The sequence below is a fragment of the Mastigoproctus giganteus genome, chromosome 13 (assembly GCF_048544385.1).
Source record: "Mastigoproctus giganteus isolate SK-2022 chromosome 13, ASM4854438v1, whole genome shotgun sequence".
In the NCBI taxonomy this organism is placed as follows: domain Eukaryota; kingdom Metazoa; phylum Arthropoda; class Arachnida; order Uropygi; family Thelyphonidae; genus Mastigoproctus; species Mastigoproctus giganteus.
In genome coordinates this window covers 136857080-136872843 of record NC_143587.1, presented here as the reverse complement: position 1 = coordinate 136872843, position 15764 = coordinate 136857080, and the positions used below count along the sequence as shown (strand labels likewise).

The 15764-nt window shown below is 38.3% G+C and overlaps 1 protein-coding gene across 1 annotated transcript in view; it reads right to left on the bottom strand.

Moving 5' to 3' along the window:
• LOC150076467 (protein-lysine N-methyltransferase EEF2KMT) overlaps positions 1–15764 on the bottom strand; it is a 196603-nt gene that overhangs the window by 76107 nt on the left and 104732 nt on the right. Inside the window, exon 5 of the mRNA XM_090387367.1 lies at positions 5733–5788. Coding sequence (XP_090243493.1) covers positions 5733–5788 — 56 coding nt within the window. The remainder of the gene's footprint in view (positions 1–5732; positions 5789–15764) is intronic.

Genomic DNA, 15764 nt, shown 5'->3' with positions numbered 1-15764 from the left:
AAAGCATTTGACTCAGTCAAACATGAGCAGTTACTTTATAAGTTAGAGCAGGCTGGAATCATAGGGGAAAATACTTAGATGGATAGTGCGATGGCTTGAGGGCACCAGGGAGGGGGTTGTGATAAATGATTATTCCTCAGATTGGGTTAATGTATGAAGCAGGGTTCCCCGACGATCAGTATTGGGACCACTGTTGTTTTTGATTATCTTAAATGACATCTATGAAGGGATATGGGGTGTGATACAGATGATGTAAAGATCAGTAGAGTCGTTAATGATCGCCACCAAGCAGAGCTTCTTCAGAGTGACCTAGATAGCCTTCCAGGATGGTCAGAAAAGCGGCAGCTATATGGTTTAATTCAACAAAATGCAAGGTCTTACACCTGGGGAACAGCAACCTCAAAATAATTTATACATTTGGTGGAGTTGAACAAAAGTCAGTAGTGGAGGAACAGGACTTGGGAGTTACGATACAGTCAGACATGAAGTTGTCCGAGAATTGTAGACAGGTTGCAATGTTGCATGGTGTCCTATCGATGATTTATCAAACATTTGCTAGACATCATAATCACATAAAGGTATAAAGGTGATTTTATAACCTTTATGTGATTAAATTATAAACTATTTTTTTAAAAATTAGTACTGAAAAACCAGTATTTTTGTATCAATACCGGTATTTTGAATACCGTAAAAAAGTGACTGCGATCCCGGTATTGTAAGCCCTACTTATTAGTTCATCTAACATCCATTTAGGCCTAAACTTTGAACAATATTTCTTAGTTTGTATGAAAAGCCTAGTAGTTTCCAAGATTAATTCTTTGAATGCTACCCATTTTGAATTTGCTGTTGGTCACATCATCAGTTGGTCCCACCATATAGAATTTAAATACTGTCTCAGACCACCGTAGTCACCTTTACAAAAGCAAAAACCCTTCCCTTTACTTCTGATGGTAGTTACCTCTTTGAGTAAATCTCACTTCAGCACACTGTGATCATTGCCACCTTTATCTGCAGATTCTTAATGCATGAAGAATCACTAGTGATAATCAGATCAAGAGTATTACTCCCTCTAGTTGCCTCTCAAACTTCTGCTATAGAAAACAATCATCCAATAAATCCACAAAAGCCTTCTTAGTGAGTGAGTGACCAACCCACAAATTCCAGTCAATATCTGGGAAATTAAAATCCCCCATTATAAGACACTCTGATTTACAGGCCCATTCTAATTCTCTGCACAGTTCTTTATTATACTCATCAGAGTCATTAGTCCTATTCTCAGTTTGCTTTCCCAGTGCTTATGTCACACCAAACTTCCCCCTTCCTACCCTGTCTAGCCTTCATGTACACATTGTACTCCCCAAATTCCAGTTCTGCATTCCTTATATCTGTGTGACACCAAGTCTCTGATATCCAAATAATATCTGCCATTAATGTTTTGACCACCACCTCAAAATTCATCAAATTTATTTACCAAACTCCTAGCATTGGTGTACACGCAAGTATAGAAGCACCTGTTCTTATTCTTAGCTATCCCAACACAGCCCATGTATTTACTTGTTCCGCAATGACTCCCAGCAGTCTCTGAAATCCCCTGCACCTTGTTTTCCAGACTGCTGCTCATTCCAATAGAAGCAGTGTAAGAATCACTTTTGCCTCTGCCAGCAGCTACTGTTAATCTATTAGTCCGTGTATCTCCCCAAGCTAGCAGTTTTGCAAAAAAAAGCCTAGTAAACATGGGTCCTCAAATGAATCGTTTTCGAGATATTGCAGATTTCTAGTTGGGATCCACCACTGACAAGGTGAAGTGGACAGAGCTGGGATCCACCACTTGCTTGTTTAGGTTAGGTTATGCTCGTTCCCTCCCTTCCCCTCTCTCAATGCTCTGAGACATAGCAGGCATACTAGTACTTGTCAAAGGATAGTCAACATGGAAAGAAGTTACAGCAACAAAGAGTATGCGGACATGCACTTCACGTAATTACAGTCAACGACAGTGCACTTGAGGCTGCACGTTTGTACTAAGAAGCATTTCCCCACTGAAAGCAGCCCAACAGGTGCACATTCATCAGGGTACATAAACGCCTTAGAGAACATGGGCGCTTCGCATATGGAGTACGAGCAGGTAGGCCCAGAAGCATAACACTTGATGTTGAGGAAAGGGTATTAGAAAGAATAGAACAAAATCCATGAATTTCAACAAGGAGAGTTGCTCTGCAAGAGCCTGTACTGAGTCATAGAGGTGTGTGGCGAATTTTACATCACCAATTACTGTACCCCTACTATATCCAGCATGTACAAGGTCTCAGCAATACAGACTACTCTCCCAAAGTGAACTTCTGTCTGGATGCAACACCAGTGTGTCCTGAACCCCCAATTTTGAAACAATATTTTGTTCACTGATGAAGCTGGGTTTACTCCTGATGGTATTTTTAATTTTCATAACTGTCACATTTGGTCTGACAAAAATCCTAAGGCAATTCATGAGTCACAACATCAGCAACATTTCTCGTTGAATGTCTAGGCAGGACTACTAGGAGACCTCTAATTGGACCACACTTTCTGCCAAACAGACTAACAGGATAGCTGTACTTTCAGGTCCTGCAGAATGTTCTTCCAGACCTTCTTGATGATAATGTTCCACTTCAGCAATGCCAGAACGTGTGGTTTATGCATGATGGTGCACCGGCACATTTTGCTCAAATTGTGACTCGGTATCTAACTAGAAGGTATGGTCAATGGTGGATAGGGGGTGGGCCTGTAATATGGCCTCCCAGATCATCAGACTTAAATCCTATGGATTTTTGTATCTGGGGGCCACGTAAAAAGCTTGGTGTACACTTCTGACATTAACACAGTTAAGGAATTGTAGTGTCGGGTTGAAGGAGCCTTTCAGCAAATCAGAAATGTCTGAGAGGATTTGCAACTCAATGCAGAGAAGACTACAAAGCTGCGTACAGATGCAAGGACAGCATTTTTTTTTTTTTTTTTTATGTAAACCCCAAACACAAGAGGTGTTAGAACCTATAGTACTTAGTACCGTGCTTGGGTTGGAGGTTGAGAAGACGAAAGAAGATATTTGTTGACATTAGACTCGAACTTCTGTAGATTGTAATTTTCAGGAAATACATATGAAGGAAGGTTGCTCAGGAAAACGGCAGTTGAATGAATAAATGAGGAAGATGAAAAGTTGGTTCTGTGGGTTTGAAGTTGGACAGTAAATGGATGTTGGCTGGTGGCAGCACGTGTTCGGACTGTTTTGAAAGGGAGAGCGGGAATTATAGAAGCCAATTCAGAAGAAAAGTGTCCGTGGAAGTATCTGTAGAAGAGGCATGCAGCAGAAACAGTACGTCTATGAGAAAGCGAGTGGAGAGACTCTGTTAGAGATGAATCATTAATTAACCTAACTGCCCTCTTCTGAATGGAATCAAGAAGCCTGAGAGAGGTTTTGGGGGCACCACCCCAGATGTGGGAACAATATTCCATGGCAGGGCGGATTTGCGATTTATACAGAGTGAGCAGCTGTTTGGAAGAAAAGTAACGCCGAGAGCAAAAGAGAAAACCAAGTTTTTTAGATGCAGAGGAAGCAATATTTGTAATGTGCTTGTGCCAAGAGAGATTAGAAGTCAGGGTAATCCCCAATAGAGATATATCATTTGCCTAGAAATCGGAGTGTCACTAAAGATAAGCATAGGAGCAGAAGAATCCTTTTTGCGAGATATAAGACAAGACTGAGTTTTAGAAGAGTTGAAATCAACTATGTTGTCTTTGCCCCACTGGAGAATTACCTGAAGATCGGCATTTAAGGAACTGGTAGCAGATTTTCGAGAAGTTGAAATTGATTGAGCAGGACAAGGTTTCTCAAAATGGAAAGTGGAATGCAATGTGCTATCATCGGCAAAACTATGGATAGGATTTCCAGTCAATGGAAGAAGGTCATTAATATACAAGAGGAAAAGAGTGGAGGGAAAGAACTGAACCTTGGGGGACACCGGCATTAGGGGAGGAGTTAGAAGACAGAGAGCCATCTACCATCACCCTCAGGGAGCGATCAGAGAGAAAACTGGATAACCAATTAATAAAAACAGTTGGCAAACCATAAGATGGAAGCTTGTTTAGAAGACCTTTATGCCAAACACGATCAAAAGCCTTTGAGATATCAAGAGCAACTACTTGTGTTTCACCGAACCTTTCCATTGAATTAGTCCATAAATGGGTAACATAAGCCAGAATATCACCAGTGGATCGACACTGACGGAATCCATACTGGCGATTGTTGATCAGACGGAAGGTTTCTAGGAAGTTTAAGAGTTGGCAGTTAATTGATTTCTCCATTACTTTAGAAAGAGTAGAAGTAATTGCAATGGGACGTTAATTGGATGGGAGGGATTTGTCACCCTTTTTAGGAACTGGCTGGATATGAACAAATTTCCAAGGAGAAGGAAAAACACCTTTGGAATAAGAAAGTGAAAAAAGCGGCAACGAATAGGAGTAAGTTCAGGAGCACAGGTTTTGAGAACAAGTGGAGAAATACCATCAGGACCTGGAGCTTTCTTAGCATCAAGATTCATCAAAATCCTTCTGATATCCTTTTGACGGAAGACCATAGGAGGCATTGAATGGAGCATGTTGGGAATGGTGGGAGGTGTTTTACCAAGATCATTAATACATGAGCTGGAAGAAAAATGGGATGCCAGCAGGTCAGCTTTATCCTTGGCTGAAGTGACAACAGAACCATCTGGTTTGGACAGAGGTGGAAGCAGAGATGGGCAAAAGTTGCGGCCAATAGCTTTGGCAAGAGACCAGAATGCTCGGCTACCGTTAAGGCAAGAAGCAAGTTTTCTACTCTTATTTTGAACACCTTTTGTAACATCTTGTAACATGTAACATCTGTAAAATCCTGTGGTGTTGAAACCAAAAATTAAAAATGTATTATCTTATGTTTAATAAAACCTCCCTTAGCAAAGGATTCACAGCTTTTCGCTCAACTAGTGCTCCCATACTCGAAAAAGGTTCATTTGTGGCCCGATGTTTACTGGGACTTTTTTACTTATTTCAGTTTGTACTTTTCACCTTTAAATTATTGACTATCATTTTTAAAACATCCTGTATATATTTCAGTATCGAGTATTATCTCCGAGTTATGTTATATGACTTTCGCATTTCCTATCAAGTTATATGTAATAATTTATAATGTTATGTTTTTAAAATCTAGGTCGTTATACATATTTAGTTAAAAAAGTACAATTTAATTAACAATGACATTTAATAATATTAATAAATTTTACTGATTAATTTATAATACTATATTAAGCTAACAGATTTTTAATACAGTGCTACGTGTTTCTCTATCTAGTTTTACATTAAACCTTACGCTATCTAATTCGGGATATACATATAAAAATGGTGGCAAGTTACGAATGGTAAATCTACAGACACTAAGTATTAATTAACTTTCAAAATAAACCAAGGAGTTTGACTAGGTCTATAAGCTACTTATAGAAAATAATTTAATATAACAATTAAATCAATAAAATGGCTAAATATAATTAAACACTTAGCGTTCAACAGAGCTACAAAATCTTGTCCAACACGTGCATTAAAACACAAATATTCTCTGAAAACACTTTATTCTGATCATTATAGGGTAAAAGTGTTTCTAAATTGAGTTTCCAGAATCTTCTGCCAGTTTTACAATGAGGAATATTCTGTGTAATCAGATTATTCTACTTTACCTTCCTTTAAACAGATCACTATTTTCTAGGCTCCACTCTGCCAAATATTTTCCTGCCTACAAGGGGATGGGAAAAACAAATTTATAAATTACAATAACTATGATGTTACTGCTGATCAGCATAATACTATACTATACTATACATCCAAAATATACTACTAAATAATATACTTTTCTGTAATACCATACAATTTTCCTTGCATCAGTAAAATTAAACAGCTCCACACACACATATATAAATATATATATATATCTATTATGAATCAACAGGGCTTACCTTTATTTTAGATATAGGAAGCTTCTTTTCCAACTCTCCTTGTCCAACTCGCTAATAATTCATGGGGAAGGCGATATCAATTTTGCAAGACATTGTCAAAAAGTTAGATTTTGGAGGTCTAAACTGGCTAATAATTAAGGATCGATTTTTTCTTTTTGGTGCTGTGGCAGGAATTTTGAGTTAAATTTAGGGGTCTAATAATTGGATATGGGGCGGGGGGGTTATTCTCTACATTTCTTAAGTCGGACTAGAACTTTTCGGGGTGTCATGTTCACAGGAAGAGAACTACTCACAATTAATCTGAAACTTTTGTCTTATGTTGTAGTGTTTATTCTTCACGCATGCGTATAAGTGACCAATCGTCGGACAATAGGAATGGCCTACGGATATTGATTGAAGTTGCATGTAGTTTCATCTCTAAGGTTTCTGCAATAAGTAGTTTGTAGTAGTTGTGTTGAATATTTATAATTTTAGTTTCCTTAAAGCCGAATGTATGTCGTTCATTTATGGCGTGGAACAAAAGTTCCAATGCATTTGAACGACCCGCCCGCACTGAAGCATCGTGTTGTTTTGCTCGAAGCTGTGCCACTCCCATGGTTCGAGTAAAACAACACGAAGCTTCAGTGTGGGCAGGTCGTTCAAATGCATCGGAACTTTCGTTCCACGCCATACATTCGACTTTAAGGAAACTAAAATTATAAATATTCAACACAACTACTACAAACTACTTATTGCAGAAACCTTAGAGATGAAACTACATGCAACTTCAATCAATACTGTATACAGGTCTGGAGGCCTCATTTCAAGAAGGATGTAGAGCTGCTGGAACGAGTACAGAGTAGGGCAACAAGATTAGTGAATGGAACAAAGGGGTGCTCTTACGAAGAAAGGCTTAAGTTTTGCAAATTACAGTGTCTGGAGACTAGGCACCAGCAAGGTGATCTGATAGAGGTGTATAAAGCCTTGAATGGTTTAAGCATGCTCAATGCTGATGGGATTCTTCCTCTAGCTCAGAAAAATCACCTGAGAGGGCATAAATTCAAATTGAGGAAAGACAGATGTAGGATAGACGTGCGGAAATTTGCCTTTAGCCAGCGGGTGGTTGGTTGGTGGAACAGACTCCCATCCCTTGTGGTGGAGGTTGATGGCCTAAATAAGTTTAAGGCTCAGCTGGACAGGTATTTTGAACGAACAGAGGGGTGAAGTGGAAGTGGGTTTTTTTTTTTTTTTTTTTGGCTGATGCTGCATAAGCTTGCTTTCTTGCATCAAATGCCTCTACTAATGCTAATGCTAATATCGTAGGCCATTCCTAATGTCCGACGATTGGTCACTTATACGCATGCGTGAAGAATAAACACTACAACATAAGACAAAAGTTTCGGATTAATTGTGAGTAGCTCTCTTCCTGTGAACATGACACCCCGAAAAGTTCTAGTCCGACTTAAGAAATATAGAGAATAACCCCCATCCCCCCCATATCCAATTATTAGACCCCTAAATTTAACTCAAAATTCCTGCCACAGCACCAAAAAGAAAAAATCGATCCTTAATTATTAGCCAGTTTAGACCGCCAAAATCTAACTTTTTGACAATGTTTTGCAAAATTGATATCGCCTTCCCCATGAATTATTAGCGAGCTGAATTATAAGCTTCCTATATCTAAAATAAAGGTAAGCCCTGTTGATTCATAATATAATAGAATATAGGAAATATCGAGCACTTAATAGCTCTCTAGTATCAAATATATATATATATATATATATATATATATATATATATATATATATATACATACAGATATATATATATCTATACACAGTGCTTTTTTTTTTTTATAAAAAAAAAATAGGTGCCGGTACTCATTCTTTGCTATGAGGAAAAATTGAAAATTAAAAGGATATGAAAAGTACTCTGAAAAAATTTTTTTCCTGATATTATTTTAGTAATGTTTTTGGATTAAGAACAACAAATTTAGTATATTAACACAGTTTAATAAGCATAAATTTATTATTCAAGTATATAAAAAAATAATTAAATGTGAGTAAAATAAGTAATTAAATCGGTCAATTACTGAGTGCCGGGCATTCCACATGAAAGGGTCCGTAGTCACGAATGGTCGTTCATGTAGTATCTCAAATAGAGAGCTTTATGGTAACTGAAAAAAGTTTCCAGTACCCCTGCTGGCCTAAAACCAAGGAACTAATGAAAACGTCTATTAGAGTGTTTCCGGTTGTTGTGAATGACAAGGGTGAGAGAAGCAACTTCAACTTCTTCCTGGAGAAGCGATTAAACTCTTGGGGGAGAAGCGACTGGCAGGTGAGGGCTGTGCAAGGCTCCGTGCAAGTGCCTACCCACTACCGGCGCCTCAACACTGGCTCTGAGTACCTCCTTGCCAGAAAAACTCCGGCTTTGACAATTTTTAAAAAATACTTTTCGTCTCAAAATTTATAAATGACCTTTATAGAATTATTAACTAACTATTTAGCAACCTTTTTGTCACCAAAAAGAGAGTTACTTAGTACAAAGAAGCTCACTATCGAAGTGCAATATTTTTTTTTTATTTTTTTTTATTTTAACATAAAAAGTAAATGAAAGATTTCAATCGGAATAGTTTTCTCTTGATAAGCATCAAATAATGTATAGCTAATGTGATTTTTAAATTTTCGCTCCATTAGCAATGGAAATAGGGGGGGGGGACACGAAAATTACTCACATTTTCCTGTCTGGTGCCACCATTTTTTATTTTAAAATTATATTTTAAACCTACTCGTTGAGCTCTTTCCAACGGTGTATAATAAGCTATAGGTTGTCGACAACATTTTTTGTGCCCCCACATTTTACCCCTCCATTTCTTAGACAAATGTTTGTCAACAACGATCAATGTGGCATTATGTTGGCCCACACGATGTACAAACCCATGCAAAATTTCGAGTCAACAGGTTGGGTGGTTCCAGAGATACAATGCTGCAAGAGATGGACAGACAGACAGACAGTCGAGTGACATGTACGGGTCTTTCATTAGACTACGAACCCTAAAAATAAATAACATAAGTAAAATTAATTTCATAAAGTTTTTCTAGAATATTCCAAATTTTGATTAAGTTCTCATCCGACACCCTGTGCCGACTTTTCTTCCTCTTTGTGTGTCGTTGCTGAATGACGTTTCCGAAGCAGCCACGAATCAACATATTTTGCTGGATAGAAACGGGTCAGCGGGGGCCTGCAATTTTAAGAAACAGTAGTGAAGAAACTATTTTTGTCATCAATGAAGCTCTTGTTGGGATGGTGATAAGATTCATTAGTGAAAATCCTTGTTCACATTGACTCGATAAAATTGGTGTCGTACTCAGAGTGTCCATCAATTGCAATTAGGTATTCCCGAAATCCACGAATTGTATCTCTTTCATTTAACTGTAACCTAATTGATAATTTTCTAACTTCATTTTCACCAAATGGCAACAATTCTTGTTTTCGTTGTCCTCGTTTTCCTTCTCTCGTCATCAATGTTGTCATTAGTTCCTAAATCTGAATTTTTTCTTCATTCTTTCTTTTTTTTTTTTTTTTTTTTGAAACTGTCCAAAATGTCATTGTCATTCGGATCAAGTACTGTGATCGTGTAAACAGAGATAGGGAAAATTTACGGAAATATGTCGATAACGCACATCCACGAAAGAACAGATGATTATTTTTTGAGGTAAAAGAAAATTGCTCTCTCCTAATTCTCGAACGGGGCACTTACAATAGATTCAAAGGGGTGTCCAACCTATGGCCCACCCGGAAAGTCAACTAAATCAGCATAAAGAAACGTTTGAACTTTTTTTTAATATGGCTCCAGTATGGGAAAAGTTTGAACACCACTGCAGTAGAAGGTGGACCAGAGGCCATTGGGAATACCCCTTGATCTGCTCACTGTTGACCAGCGCAACACCTTCTCCGTATGTGGGACAAGTGGTCGGATAGCTTTTACCAGGTACCGCTAAGTTGCAGAATGGTAATCCCTTTAGCTCTCTTAATTCGCGCAGCACACTAATTGCCTAAATTGCCTGAAGGCCAGAAAAGCGAACAGTGCATACCGAGTTAATTCTCTCCGTTCACTGTATGAAAATTTTCTTCACTCAACTGAAAGTATTTTAAACGTTATTTCCAAGGGGAATTCAAAATGATTCACTATAATTTTGACCTAATGCCATCCAATGACTACTGTGTAGTCATTGGATGGCATTATGATGTGTATTTACCAGTAAAGAATGGTGCATAATAGTTTTGTAATGAACGGTAAACAGGTAATAGTAGCGATGAATCTTTTAAAGATGGAAGAAATTTGTAAGGAAAATAAAACGTTGCTTGATTTTTTGATGAAAACTAAATTGATAAGACCGAAATTGTACTGTTCTAAGTGCAATGATTATTTTCAACTAATTGAATCACAGAGTCATGTGGAAAGCTCTGGTGGTGTAAAAAATGTTCTTTGTGAGTTTCTTTATTGAAACATAGTTTTATGGAAAATACATATCCTTTTTTTCATTGAAAAGGATAATGTACATTATATACTTTTGGTCAACGTGCATGCCAGTAACTACAACAGCATTCCATCGGGAGATTTCGAAAGTGATAGCAATTAAGTATTATAAGAAACTAAGAAATATTTGCGAATTGCAGTTGATAAAAAAACCCATTAAGTTGGGTGGATCGGGAAAAACTGTAGGACGAAACTGTATTGATAAAACCAAAACATCACAGAGGACGAAATTTAACTACTAGGAAGAAATGGGTGTTTGGTGTGTTTGAAAGAGAATCTAAATTTGTCTTCATGAAATTGATAAAAAATCAGAAAGCAAAAACTCTTTTGCGCATTATTAGAAAAGCAGTGAAGAAAAATGCTACCATCATAACAGAAGAATAGCATGCATATAGCCGTATTATGACCTTAGAAAAAAAGAATTATAAACATTTAAGGTGAAACACAAGGTACATTTTGTAGATCCACATACAGGAGCACATACGAATAATATCGAAGCCCAGTGGAAAAAACTAAAAAGTGTAACTAAAAGAGCAAATGGCAGCTGTAAACATGTTGATGGGTCACATTAATGAATATATGTGGCATAAAATTTATGGGAAAAATCAAGAAGATACTTTTTACAATATTGTTGCTCAAATTGCGAATAGCTAGTCAGGTCCAACTGTATGATTTTTATTCATGAATTTTTTTTCTGAAAAAGTTTCGTTCCATTCATTTTTAAGTTCTTCATTATGTTTTTTTTCTCATTATTAAAAGCAGATCTTTGGAGTTGAGTGTTTTTACTGTATTATTGATTTAGGTTTGGTTACGAAAAAAAGAAAAGGTTTCTTTATTTTTCGTTGTATTTCGTAACCCGAGCTTAAATGGTAGGTTAGGAAATAAAAGAAAAAGAAAGAAAGATTCTTTCTTTATATATATATATATATATATATATACTGAATAGCTATTGAGGTGCTGATTGACGTTATGATACGTGTGTATCCGCAAGAGTGTCTTTAAAAATAAAAGTAAAGTAATAAAAAATTAATATTTTGTTAATAAACAATTTATGCGCTAGTCCACCCATGATTCTAGAGAAAAAGGGTTAGGTTACCCCCTCTATTTTGGGAGGAGTTCAAGCTCCCGTGGGATTCAAGTGGAGATAACCTGATCTTTTTTCTCCATTAGGGTATATTATTGAACAAGAAAATAAAAATACAGTCATAAGAAAATTTATTTTTTTTATGAATGTATTTCTAAATATGACTGTGATTCTAAAGGGAAAAGGTTAGGTTACCCCCTCCACTTTGGGAGGAGTTCAAGCTCCCATGGGATTTAAGTAGACGTAACCTGATTTTTCACCAATATGAAATAATGGTGAAAAAAAGGTTAGGGCATGTGCGATTAGGGCAAGTTACCATTAGTGCTACTAAAGTGATACTAAACCGATGTTATCGTGTGTTGTGTTCACGCACCAATCACAACATCGTTTACCATGCCTACTTGTCAATCAATATATCATTCTCGACTTTGCTCCAGACCGATAACACCTACCGTCTGTTTACTGGTTAAGCAGCGCTACAGTGCTGTATCGGGAAATTAATTTTCCGCGTAAGTTATCCAACGTTTCTCATCGTTCTCATGTTGGCTTTCTTTACTTTCTCTTCTTGGACTAATGTTATTAGTGGAGTCCCACAGGGTTCGGTGTTAGGTCCACTGTTGTTTTGTATATTTATCAATGATATTGATGAAGGTATATCAGGCTTAACGTCGAAGTTTGCAGATGATACAAAGGTTGGCAGGGTTGTTAATGACAGTAATGGAAGTGTGCTACTGCAACAGGATCTAGATAATTTGGGCAGATGGGCTAAGAAGTGGCAACTGAAGTTTAACCTTGACAAATGCAAAGTACTGCATATGGGTAGAAGTAACCCCAGAGAAACGTACCACTGTGTGATACTACACTTAAGGTGGTAGAAAATGAAAAAGACCTGGGAGTAATTGTGCAGTCAGATATGAAGTTTTCTGAGCAATGCAGACAGGCTGCCAGGGCAGGTCATGGGGTTTTGTCAATGATACATAGAAATTTTGCTAGCAGGGAGAAGTAGGTAATTGTCCCTCTGTATAAGGCAATGGTCAGGCCACGCCTGGAGTACTGCATACAGGTCTGCAGGCCTCATTTTAGGAAGATGTAGATTTACTTGAGCGTGTACAGAGAAGGGCAACAAGATTGGTGAGGGGAATGAAGGGATCCTCTTACCAAGAGAGGCTTAAGTTCTGCAAATTGCAGTGGCTGGAGACTAGGCACCTGCACGGTGATCTGATTGAGGTGTATAAGGCCTTGAATGGGTTGAGCACGCTGAATTCTGATGGGATCCTTCCACTTGTTCAGATTACGAACCTAAGGGGGCATAAATTCAAATTAAGAAAAGACAGAAGTAGAATAGATGTGCGGAAATTTGCCTTTAGCCAGCGGGTGGTTAATTGCTGGAACAAACTTCCATCTCGGATACACTTAAATAGAAAGGGTGCAAGAATATTTGCTGATGCTATCGAGGCAGTGTTAGGTGGGTCGGAAAACTGCCAGTTGGGGGGAGACAAAGAAGAATAGATTAACAGTAGCCACTGACAGAGGTGAAAGAGATTCTTGCACTGATTCTATTGGAATGAGCAGAAGCCTGAAAAACAAGATGCAGGATATTTCAGAGACTGCCGGGAGTCATTGCGGTACAAGTAAACACATGGGTTGTGTTAGGGTAGCTAAGAGGAAGAGCAGGTGCATGTACACTTGCGTGTACACCAATGCTAGGAGTTTAGTAAATAAATTTGATGAATTTGAGGTATTGCTCAAAACATCAAAGGCAGATATTGTTGGGATATCAAAGACGTGGTGTCACACAGATATAAGGAATGCAGAACTGGAATTTGGGGAGTACAACATCTACAGAAAGGAGAGACTCGATAGGAAGGGAGGAGGGGTTATACTATTAGTTAAGAAATACATAAAATCCAAGGAAGTGAAGCCAGTGGACATCGCTGGACAGTGCAGTGTCGAGTCAGTTTGGTGTGACATAAGCATTGGGAGATCAAAATTGAGAGTAGGAGTGTGCTATAGGCCTAATGACTCTGATGAGTATAATAAGAAACTGTACAGGGAAATAGAGTGGGCCAGTAAATCAGAGAGTCTTATAATGGGAGATTTTAATTTCCCAGATATTGACTGGAATTTGTGGGTTGGTCACTCACACACTAGCAAGGCTTTTGTGGATTTATTGGATGATTGTTTTCTACATCAGCATGTTCGGGAGGCAACTAGAGGGACGAATACTCTTGATTTGATTATCAGCAGTGATTCTTCATGCATTAAGAATCTGCAGATAAATGAACCACTAGGTGGCAGTGATCACAGTGTGCTGAAGTGGGATTTACTCAAAGAGGTAACTACCATTAGGGGTAAAGGGAAGGGTTATTGCTTTCGTAAAGGCGACTATGATGGACTGAGACAGTATTTAAATTCTATACAGTGGGACCAACTGATGATGTTTCCAACAGCAAATGCAAAATGGGAAGCATTCAAAGAACTTACCTTGGAAGCTACTAGGCTTTACATACCAACTAAGAAATATTGTTCAAGGTTTAGGCCTAAGTGGATGTCAGATGAACTGATGAGGCATATGGCAGAAAAGAAACATGCATGGGATACATACAAATTAACACATGATACAGAAGCCTATGATAGATACAAGTTGATCTGTAACCAAGTTACAAAGGAGGTTAGGCAGGCGAAGGCAGATTACGAGAAATCTTTAGCAAGGGATGCAAAGAAAAACAGCAAAGAGTTCTTTACTTATGTAAACTCTAGAAGGAAGGGGATGAATCAGATTGGTCCACTTGATATCGATGGGTCAACTGTTGATGATCCTGCTCAGGTAACTAACAAACTAAATGAATATTTTGCATCCACATTCACACATGAGGAGTTATTTAGCAAGGGGAAAGCCAGAGGTGTATTCAACTCTAGCAGTAAGTTAGAGAATCTTGTAATAACTGAGAGTAAAGTGGGGGAGAAATTGTTGCAGATAAACACAAGGAAGGCACCCGGGGTGAATGGGATCTATCCAGTTATATTAAAGGAGGCAGCAAAGGAAGTAAGCAAACCCTTAACCATAATTATGAGAGCTTCCTTGGACTCAGGGGAGGTACCCACAGACTGGAGATGTGCAAATGTGACTCCAATTCACAAAGGAGGATCAAAGGCTGACACAAGTAATTATAGACCTGTGAGTTTAACTTCTGTTCCAGGAAAATTAATGGAGGCACTAGTTAAAGAAGCACTGCAGGATCGTTTAGACAAGACTTCAGTTATAGCTCAGACACAGCATGGTTTTGCTAAGGGGAAGTCTTGCCTGACCAATTTTATTGGATACTATGATGCAGTCACAAAGGAACTGGATGCAGGAAATAACTTTGATATTATATATTTGGATCTTAGAAAGGCTTTTGATACTGTTGCACGTGGAAGACTTCTGCGCAAATTGGAGCAGTGTGACATTGGAGGCAAATTGCTGCTGTGGATAAAGGGGTGGTTGAGGGGGAGAAGACAGAGAGTGGTAATCAATGGACACTGCTCATCGTGGACTAATGTTATTAGTGGAGTTCCTCAGGGCTCAGTGTTGGGTCCATTATTGTTTTCTGTATTCATAAATGATATTGATAATGGTATATCAAGCTTAATGTCGAAGTTTGCAGATGATACAAAGGTAGACAGGGTTGTCAAGGACACTACTGACACTATGCTGCTGCAACAGGATCTGGAAAGGTTGAGCAGATGGGCTGAGAGGTGGCAAATGAAGTTTAACATTGACAAATGTAAAGTACTACACATGGGAAACAGCAACCCTAGAGCAACGTATCAACTCTGCAGTACTACACTGACAGTGGTAGAGAATGAAAGGGACCTGGGGGTGGTTGTGCAGGCAGATATGAAGTTCTCTGAGCAGTGCAGACGGGCTGCAAGAGTAGCTCATGGTGTATTGTCAATGATATATAGGAATTTTTCTAGCAGGGATAAGGAGGTGATTATTCCATTGTATAAGACAATGGTCAGGCCACACCTAGAGTACTGTATACAGGTCTGGAGGCCTCATTTCAAGAAGGATGTAGAGCTGCTGGAACGAGTACAGAGAAGGGCAACAAGATTAGTGAATGGAACAAAGGGGTGCTCTTACGAAGAAAGGCTTAAGTTTTGCAAATTA